The sequence below is a fragment of the Sebastes fasciatus genome, chromosome 3 (genome assembly GCF_043250625.1).
Source record: "Sebastes fasciatus isolate fSebFas1 chromosome 3, fSebFas1.pri, whole genome shotgun sequence".
Classification (NCBI taxonomy): Eukaryota; Metazoa; Chordata; class Actinopteri; order Perciformes; family Sebastidae; genus Sebastes; species Sebastes fasciatus.
In genome coordinates, this window is record NC_133797.1 from 13,818,834 (window position 1) to 13,833,587 (window position 14,754).

Below are 14,754 nucleotides of genomic sequence, written 5' to 3' on the forward strand. Positions count from 1 at the left end.
CTGTGTGTGTCGTCTGTCTCCTGGTTGTCTCACACCGTTTCCCCCGATAATGTAAAGCGTCTTTGAGATCTTTAAAAGCGCTATATAAGTTAAATTTATTATTATTATTATTATGTGAGATTCCAGAGAAAAAGAGAAATTCATCCATCAACAGTTTGGGTCGCCATAAACTACCTGAGTCATAAAACTTAGTGCACAGCACTAAAAACTAATCTAATAACATGAGTTTGACCTTAATAAGGTGTGTTTTAATAAGACAGTTGGACGTTTTCTGATTGTTCAGCTGTTTGTGTCTCTGATGGCAGGTTGAAGTTGTGAATCCTGACGGCACTCCGGCAAATGATGTTACAGTGGTGATTGATCCAGGACAGGTGCAGGACGACACCGCAGCTAATGGCATGGCGAGGCTTACCATCAATACAGTGGCAGGGGAACCAACACTGACAATCACCGTAAGTCTCTGACATCTTTTACCCTTTTTGCATTATAGCCCAAATGGCCACTTAAACCTCCATTAATCTTCTATCCATTATCTGTAACCAATTATCCTATTCGGGGTTGCGACACCTCTGGCCAATTTAGAGTCAACAATTAAACTAACATGCATGTCTTTGGACTGTGGGAGGAAACCGGAGAACCCGGAGAAAACCCACGCTAAACTCCACACAGAAGCCGGATTCAAACCTGCTTACTGTGAGGCGACAGTGCTAACCACTGCACCACCGTTCAGCCCCTACATTAATCAACATTTTTGATATTCACTTGAAGAGGCTGGAAGCTGATGGGGGACCATCATCAATTACCCTGGTGGAAGTCACTGAGGTAGTCAAACAACTCCACAGTGGCAAAGCCCCGGGGGTTGATGAGATCCGCCCAGAAATGCTGAAGGCTCTGGGTGGGGAGGGGCTGTCTTGGATGACACGTCTCTTCAACACCGCGTGGAAGTCGGTGACAGTGCCTAAGGAGTGGCAGACCGGGGTGGTGGTTCCCCTTTTCAAAAAGGGGGACCAGAGAGTGTGTGCCAATTACAGGGGTATCACACTGCTCAGCCTCCCTGGTAAAGTCTACTCCAAGGTGCTGGAAAGGAGGGTTCGGCCGATAGTCGAACCTCAGATCAAAGAGGAACAATGCGGATTCCGTCCTGGCCGTGGAACAACGGACCAGCTTTTCACTCTCGCAAGGATCCTGGAGGGGGCCTGGGAGTATGCCCATCCAGTCTACATGTGTTTTGTGGACTTGGAGAAGGCATATGACCGGGTCCCCCGGGAGATACTGTGGGGGGTGCTGCGGGAGTATGGGGTGAGGGGGGCACTTCTCAGGGCCATCCAATCCCTGTACGCCCAAAGCGAGAGCTGTGTTCGGATCCTCAGCAATAAGTCGGACTCGTTTCCGGTGGGGGTTGGCCTCCGCCAGGGCTGCGCTTTGTCACCAATCCTGTTCGTGATATTCATGGACAGGATATCGAGGCGTAGTCGGGTGGAGGAGGGTTTGCAGATCGGTGTGCTGAGGATCTCATCGCTGCTTTTTGCAGATGATGTGGTCCTGTTGGCATCATCGGTCTGCAACCTCCAGCACTCACTGGATCGGTTCGCAGCCGAGTGTGACGCAGTCGGGATGAGAATCAGCACCTCTAAATCTGAGGCCATGGTTCTCAGCAGGAAACCGGTGGTTTGCCTACTCCGGGTAGGGAATGAGTCCTTACCCCAAGTGAAGGAGTTTAAGTATCTCGGGGTCTTGTTCGCGAGTGAGGGGACGATGGAACGTGAGATTGGTCGGAGAATCGGAGCAGCAGGGGCGGTATTGTATTCGCTTTACCGCACCGTTGTGACGAAAAGAGAGCTGAGCCGGAAGGCAAAGCTCTCGATCTACCGTTCAATCTTCGTTCCTACTCTCACCTATGGTCATGAGGGTTGGGTCATGACCGAAAGAACGAGGTCGCGGGTGCAAGCGGCCGAAATGGGTTTCCTCAGGAGGGTGGCTGGCGTCTCCCTTAGAGATAGGGTAAGAAGCTCAGTCATCCGTGAGGGACTCGGAGTAGAGTCCTTGCTCCTTTGCGTCGAAAGGAGCCAGTTGAGGTGGTTCGGGCATCTAGCACGGATGCCTCCTGGGCGCCTCCCTTGGGAGGTGTTCCAGGCACGACCAGCTGGGAGGAGACCACGGGGAAGACCCAGGACTAGGTGGAGAGATTATATCTCTACTCTGGCCTGGGAACGCCTCGGGATCCCCCAGTCAGAGCTGGTTAATGTGGCCCGGGAAAGGGAAGTTTGGGGTCCCCTGCTGGAGCTGTTGCCCCCGCGACCCGATCCCGGATAAGCGGTTGAAGATGGATGGATGGACTTGAAGAGGTGAAATCAAGCAGAGCAATCACCCAGCTCCTTGTTTTGGTTCTGCTGCTCACACATTTACTGTACAGTATGTGAATAGTGAACTTCATCCTGTCAGTGTTGTGTCTTTTGGTCATTCTATTTAGCAATTGTATATTGCTAGGCAAAACTATGGCAGGCAAAGCCTCAATAAGTTAAGATAGAATAGACATGGGACTTTTTCAAGTATTATTAATCAAACTGTGTGTGTCTTTAATTGCAGGCAAAGACCAATGATCCTCGTATTTCACCTGACAAGCAAGCATCAGCCAGCATGTCTGCTCTCCCATATACCACTAAAAGCAACAACTACATCCACATAAGTAAGTTACATCTTGAAATGACATCAGATGATTAAAAACAAAGGTGGTGGCAGTGGCAAAGTATGCACCATGCGCTAAATCTTTTCTGTGTTCAGCACTCATCACAACATGTCACATTTGCAGGTGTGGATGCAGCTGAGCTGGACCTAGGAGACAACCTGAAAATCGACCTCATCCTCAACAGGCAGGAAACACACGAGAATGACATCACATACCTGGTGAGAGGTGTTTTACACCTGTGCTTGTGTGCACATATGTAACTCTTTTTGTTGCGTCCCACGACTCATCTTTGATAAGTGCTGATGTATAAATCTGTGTCTCTAGATCCTGAGCAGAGGTCAGCTGGTGAAAAGTGGCCGTTACAGGACAAGAGGTCAAGTACTGATTTCCCTGAGACTTCTCATTACCAAAGAAATGCTGCCATCATTCCGCATCATAGCCTACTACCATACAAATGACAATGAATTGGTATCAGACTCTGTTTGGATGGATGTCAAGGACTCCTGCATGGGCTCGGTGAGTCACACAACACTGATGTAACAAAAACGCAAACAAGACACGCATAACCTGATAAAGTTATTTGTGTACTTCTCTGATATATTTTTATGTATGAAACAAATTCAAAACTGCACGTCTCATTCACTGATTCACATTTAGCTGAGGCTGGAATCCTCTATACCTAGACCATCCTATGAGCCTCGCAGGATGTTTGGTCTGAAGGTCACAGGAGATCCAGAGGCCACAGTGGGATTGGTGGCAGTTGACAAAGGCGTCTACGTCCTAAACAACAAGCACCGCCTCACCCAGAAAAAGGTAATTTCTTTATTTCATAATTATCTTTGAGAATATTTGAAAGGGCTTAAATTCAAAAAGCTATGTATTAAAAAAAATTCACACGTTAACTGTCAATTTTGTTAGCTTTTGGATTCAAATAATATCCGGTGTAAGTTTGTCCTGCAGCAAATACATTGCATGAGTAAATGTGTCTCATTCCTACCTGCTCAGGTGTGGGACATGGTCGAGAAGCACGACACAGGCTGCACACCAGGTGGAGGGAAGGACGGTATGGGTGTGTTCTACGATGCCGGGCTGTTGTTTGAGTCCAACACGGCTTCTGGTACTCCCTACAGACAAGGTGACGCTACTTTACCCTCCCCTTCTCTGAACATGCCCCTCTTTAGGCTCAATGAAATATCTCTAACTAGGAGAAGTAGGCACATGGACCTTTATTCATCGCATAAAGTCAAATGCTTTTATATTAGTAGGGATCTAGTGGTCAGTAGAAGAGCTGCATCTTAAAGGGTCTTTTCACCCAAATGACATTATTCTTGCTCCCCTTTGTTGGTATCTGGACATGCAGATAGTTTCAGAGACACTGTTTTTGAAATCACTCATTGCTGTGTAGTTTTTTTAATTCTTCAGTGCTGCGAGCACCACAAACAGAGAGCCAGAATCTCAAACAGATGTCTTAAACTTTGGACAAATAAAACTAACACTATACCACTTGGGGTAAGTGAGATAATTTGGTTGATCCGACGCTTTGAGGCATTTCCATATTTACATTAACACTGGTCACTGCCACATGAGCTGATCATGATCCCTCCTGTTTGTTAGGGGTTTTAAAATATTTTTCTTTATTCTAGTAAAGCATTTATACAATGTTTTAACATTTCAACAAATGAGGTGTGCAATTGTAGATCATATTTTCTCACACCCACACCCTGTCAATGTGTCCAACCAGATAACGATCTCAGTCTGATTTTAAGAGTATCGCATCAATTAAACCACGCAAAACTCAAGTCTGTGTCCAACCTGTTAAAGATCTTGTCTGTGTTGCATTTCCAGAATTGAAATGTCCGGCCCCCAGCAGGAGGAAACGAGCCCCTACTGAAATGGATGTCACAACCAGCTTACGTAAGAACCACAGCTCTAAACTACCCAATAACCACATATTCAGTCACTCAGTTCAGGACTTTGGACTTTGACAATACTCATCTTTGCCATGTTATATATTAGTCTTTTCCTCCATTTCCCATTTAGTTTTTTAGTTTATTTGTTTTTCCTTATTCAAATCCTTATTGTTATCTTATTCTTGTACTCCATATATTCTCACCTCTGTCTCTCCTCTGCAACCCTCTTTCTTTCCAGGGAGTCAATATAACGACCAACTGCAGCGTGACTGTTGTTCGGAAGGCATGAGGCCTACCCTCCTCTCATACAGCTGTGAGAGGCGCGCCGAGTACATCCTTGATGGTGCAACCTGTGTCACTGCCTTCCTGCACTGCTGCAAGGAGATGGAAACCCAGCGATCTGAGAAGAAGGAGGATAGCCTCCTACTGGCTCGCAGTAAGAGAAGGGGACAAGGGATGGGTGGTTACTATTCATGGTCGTACTTACGAAACAATGAAAATGATAACCCTTTGAATGACACTTTAGGTGAGGAGGATGACAACAGTTACATGGAGAGCAATGAAATTGTTTCTCGCACCAAGTTCCCTGAAAGTTGGCTGTGGTTAGATGTCAATCTGCCTGCTTGCCCTCGACAAACACCTAACTGGTGAGTAAACTGAAATATACACAGAAAAAATACACTGATAACTTCACACCGACACCACTAGGATTCAAAGGTACCTCTCAAAGTGTTGACACTTTTCTTTGTTTCAGTGACACCACATCATTGATGAAAAATGTTCCTTTGCAAGACTCGATCACAACCTGGCAGTTCACTGGCATTAGTCTGTCAAAAACTCACGGTGAGGATTCAGTGACTAAAATCTGTCATGTGTTTTAGTTGTGCCTCTAACCTTAAACCTTTATCATCCCTTTACACCTTTCTCTCTCTCCCTTTCTCTGTTTCATCACTTCTTTTTGAATCCCTCTCATCTTAAAGGAATCTGTGTTGGCGCTCCATTGGAAGTGATTGTCCGAAAGGAATTCTTCGTTGATCTCAGGCTGCCGTACTCTGCTGTCCGTGGAGAGCAGCTAGAAGTTAAGGCAATCCTCCACAACTACAGCCCCGATGATGTCACCGTAAGTCTGGGTTGCCCTGCTCTGGTGTTTTATGCCAGAGACAATGAGGCCATGATATTTTTCTCAAAGAGTTTGCAAACAAAAGAGCAAAAGCAACAGTAAATATTGGACTGACTTACAACGTGTGGCAAAAAAAGGGAATGAATCCTTTTCCATGGTGGTCGGCCTCAGAACTGGGGGAATCCTTTCTGCAATATTTACAGTGTACCTTCAAGATCAAATTGATCCTATAGGAAACAATGTAAAGCATAAAATGTCTTCAAATTAGGGAAGCATCTTTGATCAACTACACATACTTCATTATCTTCTTTCCATCGTTGTCCTGTTCTCAAGGTGCGTGTGGATCTGATTGAGAAGGAGCACGTGTGCAGCGCAGCTTCTAAGCGTGGGAAGTATCGTCAGGAGGTCAAAATTGGGCCCCAAACTACACGATCTGTACCCTTCATCATTATTCCCATGAAAGACGGACAATACAGCATTGAGGTCAAAGCAGCTGTTAAAGAATCGTCGATCAATGACGGAATAATGAAAATGCTGCGGGTGGTGGTAAGAGAAACGGGAAACGAACGGCGATCTCCTGTGTTAAAGTCAGTATAGGGAAACAGACATCTTTTGGGGCGTAACTTTGATGCAAATGTATACTGTATCAGCTTTTCAACATAAACTGTAATTAAGAAAGATCGTTAACAATCAAGCCATATTGTATTTCATTACACACCAGCAGATAACGATTACTCAAAAATAGTTTTTTATTTCTAACCTTTGTCCTATCTGTTGCTTTTCCAGCCTGAAGGTGTGCTGGTTAAATCTCCTCAGATTATATCTCTAGACCCCACTAAAAAAGGTGTAGGTGAGTTTACACATTAAACAGCTACATCATATAGTAATTTGCTAATATTAAATTTGTATCACTTGCTAATTGATCCCCTAACGTGCCCACTGTTTATCCCTTTAGATGGTAAACAAGAAGAAACTCTCAACAGTGGAATTCCTAGGAATGATTTGGTTCCAAACACACCTACGAGCACACAGATCTCTGTGACAGGTGAGATGTGATGATATATTCGGGCACATTATGCGATATAGTGCCAGTTACAATGAACTCTGCATTGGTGTAAATTGTTATTGGTCTTATTGGGAAATGAATGACCACCTCACTGGTTTTGGGGGACCTTTGCATATTTATTTAGTTACTAATGTTTAGTTTTTTTCTGTTTGTGTTTGTGCATGCAGGGAGAGAACAAGTTTCTTCACTGAAGAACGCCGTTAGTGGGAACTCTATGGGTACTCTGATCTTCCAGCCCTCAGGCTGCGGAGAGGCGAACATGATCCACATGACCCTGCCTGTCATTGCAGCCACATATTTGGACAAAACCAACCAGTGGGAAGCTGTGGGCTTTCAGAAACGTAACGAAGCCCTCCAACACATCAAGTTCGGTAGGCTCACAGATGTGTTTATTAGCACACATACCAGAAATGTCATTGATGCCCCTCTGTGTGGGATTTTAAAGTTCCTGACGTGGCAGAAGTGGTATAAAAAAAAAAACAGAGGATGTAAGAGGACTCCTCAAACGGGTTTTGTGTTTTTTGTTTGTGTCCAGGCTATCAGAGAGAGCTTGCCTACCGAAAAAATGATGGGTCTTATGCTGCGTATCCCACTCACCAAAGTAGCACCTGGTGAGGCATTCAAACATCTTTGAACTCAACATGGTTTCCACATCCTCCTTTAACTTAATTTGACTGTGATGACCACATTGTGTATTTCATGGGCAAATAAATAAAACTAAATTTCTCCTCTCCTCTCCTGTCTAAGGCTGACAGCCTATGTTGCCAAGGTGTTTGCCATGGCCAACAGTCTGGTGGACGTGCAAAGCAAAGACATCTGTGACGCTGTTAAGTATCTGATTCTCAACGCGCAGCAACCTGAAGGCTTGTTTAGAGAACTTGGAACAGTGTCCCACGGAGAGATGATTGTGCGTGCACTGATTTCATTAACATCAATACTTCATCTTAGTGCTACAAAAAAAGCGAGATGAAAACAATTACATATACATTGACTATAATCTATAATCTCTGTGTGTGCATGTGTAGGGTGATGTGCGCGGCAGAGATTCAGATGCCTCCATGACGGCCTTCTGCCTCATTGCCATGCAGGAGTCACGCACACTATGTAATGCAACTGTTAATGTGAGTAACTCATCTGCATACCGTGTTTCTTTTTTTCCCCCCTCACTGCATTTTCTTCTTCATTTACTGACTCCACACTATGGAGGAAATTGCAAAGTATCACTCTTAACTAGCGCTGTTAATCGATTAAAATATTTAATCGCGATTAATCGCATGATTGTCCATAGTTAATCGCAATTAATCACAAATTCATAGCACATTTTTTTATCTGTTCAAAATGCACCTTAAAGGGAGATTTTTTCAAGTATTTAATACTCTTATCAACATGAGTCGGAAAATATGCTTCTTTATGCAAATGTACGTATATATTTATTATTGGAAAGCATTTAACAACATAAAACAATGACAAATATTGTAAGCCCAACAGGCAACAACAGCTGTCAGTGTGTCAGTGTGTTGACTTGACTATGACTTGCCCCAAACTGCATGTGATTATCATAAAGTGGGCATGTCTGTAAAGGGGAGACTCGTGGGTACCCAGAGAACCTATTTTGATTAACATATCTTGAGGTCAGAGGTCAAAAGACCACTTTGAAAATAGCCATGCCAGTTTTTCCTCGACAAAATTATTATTATATGTTATTTAGCCTCCTTCGCAATAAGCTAGTGTGACATTTATTTGATTTTATTTGACCTTTATTTAACCAGGTAAAATCAATTGAGAACCAATTCTCATTTACAATGATGACCTGGCCAAGAGGCAGTAGCACAGTCCACACAAGTGACACAAACAGCACAGATACAATAAAGTATGACAAACACATGAGAAAATGGCTAAAAACAGCATAGGTAAATTAATAAACACTATGTACAAAAAAAGGCAGATTACTGGATGTTCTTTGTAAAAATGGAAGAGAGAGAGAGAAGTGAGGGCTGGTCAGCAAGTACAGCAGTCAACTATGACTTGTTGCAGCTTTTGTTTGAACATGTTGAGAGAGGTGAGAGCTGTTAGTTTGAGCGTGTTTTGTAGTGAGTTCCAGTCATTTGCAGCGGCAAAATGAAAGGAGTTATGACCAAACACAGTACGGACTTTTGGAATGATGAGCCTAATGAAGTCACTGGATCTTAAACGGCGATTGCTGTCGGAAATGTGCAGAAGATTGGAGAGGTAGCGAGGGGTCATTCCCAAAATGGATTTGTAGACCAAGAGCAGCCAGTGTTGTAGCCGCCTGGTGTGAAGGGAGGGCCAATCCACCAATCTGTAAAGATCACAGTGGTGGGTGGTGAAGGGTGCACATGTGGCAAAACGGATTGCTGAGTGGTGGAGTGTGTCCAGTTTTCTGAGGGTGGTCTTTGATGCCATTTTATAAATTATATCGCCGTAGTCAAATAGAGGAAGGATGGTCATTTTCACAAGGGTGAATTTGGCAGAGTGTGTGAAGGAGGCCTTGTTTCGATACAGGAAACCCAGTCTAGCTTTGACTTTAGCCAGAAGGTTATTGATGTGTGTGTTAAATGAGAGAGATGAGTCCAACCAGAAGCCAAGGTATTTGTAGGACCTGACAAACTCCAGCTCCGAGCCATCAGCACTGTAGATCTTGGGAGGGCTGGGGATGATGAGGTTTTTCCGGTCAAACAGCATACATTTGGTCTTTTTGGAGTTGAGGAGCAGGTGGAGGTTGTGGAAAGACTGTTGGATGGAGGTGAGGCTTTGTTGAAGAGTGGACACAGCAGAGTGGAGTGAGGGACCAGCTGAATATATGATGGTGTCATCAGCATACAGATGAATCCAGGAATTTCCAGCAGCTTTGGCTACATCGTTAATATAGATGGAGAACAAAATAGGGCCTAAGATGGAGCCTTGAGGCACACCTTTAGAGATGGTAAGAGGTTCAGACATGATGTTTTCGGTCTTCACCCGCTGGACACGATCAGCCAGGTAGCTAGCAAACCAGTTGCAACATCTACTGGACAAGCCAATGCTGGTAAGTCTTTGCAGGAGAATGTTATGGTTGACCGAGTCAAAAGCCTTGGCTAGGTCTATAAAGGCAGCTACACAAGCCTGTTTGTTGTCCATGGCGGTGATGACGTCATCAAGGACCTTCAGTGTAGCGGTGGTACATCCGTGGCCTTTCCTAAACCCAGACTGCAGATCAGACAAAATATGATTTAAGTCAATGAAGTGAATTAGTTGTTTATGTACCAGTTTCTCTATGACTTTGGCCAGACAGGGCAAAATGGAAATCGGGCTGTAGCAGTTAGGGTCAGAGCCAGAGCCTCCTTTAAAGAGGGGGAGAATCGTAGCCGATTTCCAGTCAAGGGGGAAAACAGACAGATGAAATGACAGGTTAAACAGGCTTGTAATAGGGGAAGCAATAATATGAGCGGCTGATTTTAAAAACACAGGGTCAAGCCCATCAGATCCAGCTGACTTGTTTGAATCTAACTTAATGAGTTCATCCAGGACTTCCAAAACCTTAACAGGTTGAAGGGAGAAGCTGTTAACGCTGGGTGATGAAGTAGGAGTGTTAGATGAATCTGTTTCAGGGGCAGCTGCACCAAAGAAATTAGATGATTTCACGAAATGTTGGTTGAAGTGTGTGGCCATGCGTTGTTTATCAGTAACAACAATGTCATCAAAAATCAAAGAAGTGGGTAGATGCGGAGAAGCAAGTTTGTTTTCCATGGATTTGACTGTTTTCCAAAATTTCTTGGCGTCAGAGCCACTGGCTGAGAATTCTTCTTTGAAATGACTGATTTTAGCTTTCCTGATCGCCTGTGTTGTTTTGTTCCTGCATTGTCTGAAGGCCAGCCAGTCGGCAGCAGACTGAGAAGACCTCGCTCTCCGCCATAAGGTGTTTTTTAGGCGGATCAGAGCCGCCAAATCGTGACTGAACCAGGGGCTGTAGCGATTCTTCGTCCGGAATCGTTTCAATGGGGCGTGTTTCTCAATGATTAGGCTAAAGGTGTTTTTGAAATAAGACCAGGCATCTTCCACTGAGGGGATAAGATTGATTCTTTCCCAGTTTGCAGCTGCAACATCTTGCAGGAAGGCCTGATTGTCAAAGTTTTTCAGTGAGCGCTTGGTCACAATCACCGGTGGACGTTTGACAGAGAGGCCGGAGCGAACGCATGCAATGGCACAGTGGTCACTCAAGTCTTGACTGAAGACTCCAGATCGGTAGTTTGATGGAGTGTTAGTGAGAATAATATCGATCAGTGTGGCAGATGACGGTGATTTCAAATTATGTCTGGTTGGCTCAGATACAATTTGAAAGAGGTTTAAAGCATCAAATTGCTGTGTAACTAAATCAGGGGGGTTGATCATATTCCAGTTTAGGTCACCCAGAAGGACAAACTCAGAGGAAATGTGAGGGGCCAACAGTTCACCGAGAGCTCTTAATGTGCATGCTGGAGCAGAGGGTGGTCTATAGCAAACAGCAACAGACAGAGTGAAATTTGTTGACAGTTTAAGTTTTAACAGTAACAGTTCAAATTGCTTGGGGACTGATTTAGACAGCGTAACAGAACATTGCAAATGATCTTTTACAAATATAGCCACGCCGCCACCCTTGGTGGATCTATCCTGACGAAAGACGTTGTAACCCGGTATTCGAATTTCTAGATCCGAGACACCTTTCTTAAGCCATGATTCAGAGACAGCCAGAACATCAGGGTTTGCAGTGTGCACCCAGGCTTTTAAATAGTCATGTTTTGGCAACAAACTACAGATATTGACATGTAGAAAGCCCAATGATTTACGATCACAAAAATCATTAAACGACAGATTAGAGACAGTGGGACCATGAATAGCGGGCCCTGGGTTTGGGTGAACATTTCCAGAGATTAACAACATGAGAATGATTAACACACGTCTGAGGACAGTGCTAAAATGTTGCATATGTTTATCTTTCATTGACGGTTTGGTCAAAATTAAAGAGGAGGAGTCGTGGAACTGCTGCAATAACATGTAAGAGTACAAAGGAATAAGATTTGTTACACACCAAGTAGAAAGTCCAAAAGTCTTTGTAAACCAGAAGGATGAAATGTCCCTAGTTGATAAACTGAAGTCCAATGTACCAACACCGTTAGAAATGATGGCAGTCTCCTGTGTGTATTGTTAGAAAGGCAGGTTGTATGAGCTGATGTGAGCCAGAGAATAGAAATGATTGTGAGCCAAAAAGGCCAGGAAGGTTTTAGTGGATGAAACATGTCCAAACCAATAACCAATAGGTCAGGCTGTAGCAGGTTGAAGAGGGCCAGGCTATAGCTAGCAGAGGAAGCCAGGCTGTAGCAGGTTGAAGAGGCCCAGGCTTCAGCTAGCAGAAGAGGCTAGGCTGTAGCAGGTTGAAGAGGCCCAGGCTATAGCTAGCAGAGGAAGCCAGGCTATAGCAGGTTGAAGAGGCCCAAGCTGTAGCAGGTTGAAGCAAGTTGAAGAGGCCCGGGCTACAGCTAGCAGAGGAAGCTAGGCTGTAGCCAGCAAAGGGGGTCAGGCTGTAGCCGGTTGAAGAGGCCCAGGCTGTAGCAGGTTAAAGAGGCCCAGGCTGTAGCAGGTTGAAGAGGCCCAGGCTACAGCCAGCAGAGGAGGCTAGGCTGTAGCAGGTTGAATTGGCCCAGGCTGTAGCAGGTTGAATTGGCCCAGGCTGTAGCAGGTTGAATTGGCCCAGGCTGTAGCAGGTTGAACAGGCCCAGGCTACAGCTAGCAGAGGAGGCTAGGCTGTTGCAGGTTGTAGAGGCCCAGGCTGTAGCAGGTTGAAGAGGCCCAGGCTGTAGCAGGTTGAAGAGACCCAGGCTGTAGCAGGTTGAATTGGCCCAGGCTGTAGCAGGTTGAATTGGCCCAGGCTGTAGCAGGTTGAATTGGCCCAGGCTGTAGCAGGTTGAAGAGGGCCAGGCTACAGCTAGCAGAGGAGGACAGGCTGTAGCAGGTTGAATTGGCCCAGGCTGTAGCAGGTTGAAGAGGGCCAGGCTACAGCTAGCAGAGGAGGACAGGTTGTAGCAGGTTGAATTGGCCCAGGCTGTAGCAGGTTGAATTGGCCCAGGCTGTAGCAGGTTGAATTGGCCCAGGCTGTAGCAGGTTGAACAGGCCCAGGCTACAGCTAGCAGAGGAGGCTAGGCTGTTGCAGGTTGAAGAGGCCCAGGCTGTAGCAGGTTGAAGAGGCCCAGGCTGTAGCAGGTTGAAGAGACCCAGGCTGTAGCAGGTTGAATTGGCCCAGGCTGTAGCAGGTTGAATTGTCCCAGGCTGTAGCAGGTTGAAGAGGGCCAGGCTACAGCTAGCAGAGGAGGACAGGCTGTAGCAGGTTGAATTGGCCCAGGCTGTAGCAGGTTGAAGAGGGCCAGGCTACAGCTAGCAGAGGAGGACAGGCTGTAGCAGGTTGAATTGGCCCAGGCTGTAACAGGTTGAAGAGGCCCAGGCTACAGCTAGCAGAGGAGGACAGACTGTACCAGGTTGAAGAGGCCCAGGCTACAGCTAGCAGAGGAGGACAGGCTGTACAAGGATGAAGAAGGCCAGGCTACAGCTAGCAGAGGAGTCCAGGCTGTAGCAGGTTGAATTGGCCCAGGCTGTAGCAGGTTGAAGAGGCCCAGGCTACAGCTAGCAGAGGAGGCTAGGCTGTAATTTATGGATTTTGTAAGAAACCAATAAATAGGCACTATGCTCTCAGTCCAGTACAAGCTGAAGACACTTTACACGTTACAACAGCCAGATCAGCAGACAAAATAAAACATAAATAAAACATAAATTCCGAGCTCACATGCAGACACACAAACACAGGACTGGTCTGGCGGCCATCTTGGATTTCACGGCGATTTTCACATGGTTGGATTCCTGAGGTTTTCTAGTTTCATATGATGCCAGTATCTTCACTCTAGCTTTAAAAGTGAGCCCGCTACAACCTACAAATCAGAAGTTGCATTAAACAAATTAGTGGCGTTAAAACAAATTTGCGTGAACGCGTTATCGCTTTAACTTTGACAGCCCTCTTAACACAATCCCATGCTGCTTCAGCAGGTGGACAGACCTGTCGTGTCTAGTTACAGTTGCTAAACTAAAATTGGGATATTGCTGTTCAAGGAGAGGGTTTAGTGAATGGTCAATTGTGCTAAAATGATTCTTTCAAAGAATTTGACACATTAAAATTCAAAACGGCATTTGATGCCAACCCTTATGCCTGGAGCACACTCCCAGCTTCATGCTCGCGTGACGGCAGCGTCGCGTGTTGTTTTTTATTTCGGCGTCCATGTTAACAGGTTAGAGTGGACACACTGCCCGCATGAGACGCGCGTCTATTATATAGAATAGAAGGCTCGCCTATTTTACAGTGCTGTGGAAAACGCAATCACTTTGGGGGCTCCAAAAATGTATAAAGTTTGGGGTTTAAATCAACACTTCTTGCTTTCATTTTGAAATAAAAGCCCTAAAGCGGGTTTTCTTTGCACAGAATTCCTTCATTTGTTAACACGAGGCTTTTATTCTGAAATATGTGCCGGACAGTGATGTGGAACAAGCAGAGAATTGGAAAGCATCATAAATGAATACAGTACGGAGTTTTAATTGTGGATTATTACTATTATTTACTAATTACCACACGTTTCTGAACCTTTCTCTGTCTAAAATAAATATAAATTATATTTATCATGAAGTTAAATGGCCATTAAAAGGCAAACTCTATGTAGAAAGAAAGGGCTGACAGCAGCATCAGAAACACAGCTGACAGGTAGCTGACACGCTCCCGAGAGGCAGCTAACTCGCGTCTAGTGTGGACACCCTAGGTGGGCATCACGCGGCCACGACGTGACGCTGCCGTCAGGCGAGCCTGAAGCGGGCAGTGTGCCCCAGGCTTTAGTTTTGTATTTGTATGGAAGCATTAAATCCACACCCCAATAGTAACTGTAACTGATGGCGGCTCAGTCTA

General features: G+C 45.2%; 1 protein-coding gene across 1 annotated transcript in view; it reads left to right on the forward strand.

Moving 5' to 3' along the window:
* Nucleotides 1-14,754, forward strand: part of LOC141765417 (uncharacterized) — a 103,607-nt gene that overhangs the window by 40,429 nt on the left and 48,424 nt on the right. Inside the window, 17 exon segments of the mRNA XM_074631468.1 lie at nt 306-452; nt 2,587-2,686; nt 2,810-2,904; nt 3,011-3,202; nt 3,344-3,499; nt 3,692-3,821; nt 4,532-4,600; nt 4,835-5,032; nt 5,123-5,243; nt 5,351-5,439; nt 5,577-5,716; nt 6,050-6,262; nt 6,503-6,566; nt 6,672-6,761; nt 6,950-7,153; nt 7,318-7,393; nt 7,530-7,689. Of these exon segments, the coding sequence (XP_074487569.1) occupies nt 306-452; nt 2,587-2,686; nt 2,810-2,904; nt 3,011-3,202; nt 3,344-3,499; nt 3,692-3,821; nt 4,532-4,600; nt 4,835-5,032; nt 5,123-5,243; nt 5,351-5,439; nt 5,577-5,716; nt 6,050-6,262; nt 6,503-6,566; nt 6,672-6,761; nt 6,950-7,153; nt 7,318-7,393; nt 7,530-7,689 (2,244 nt within the window).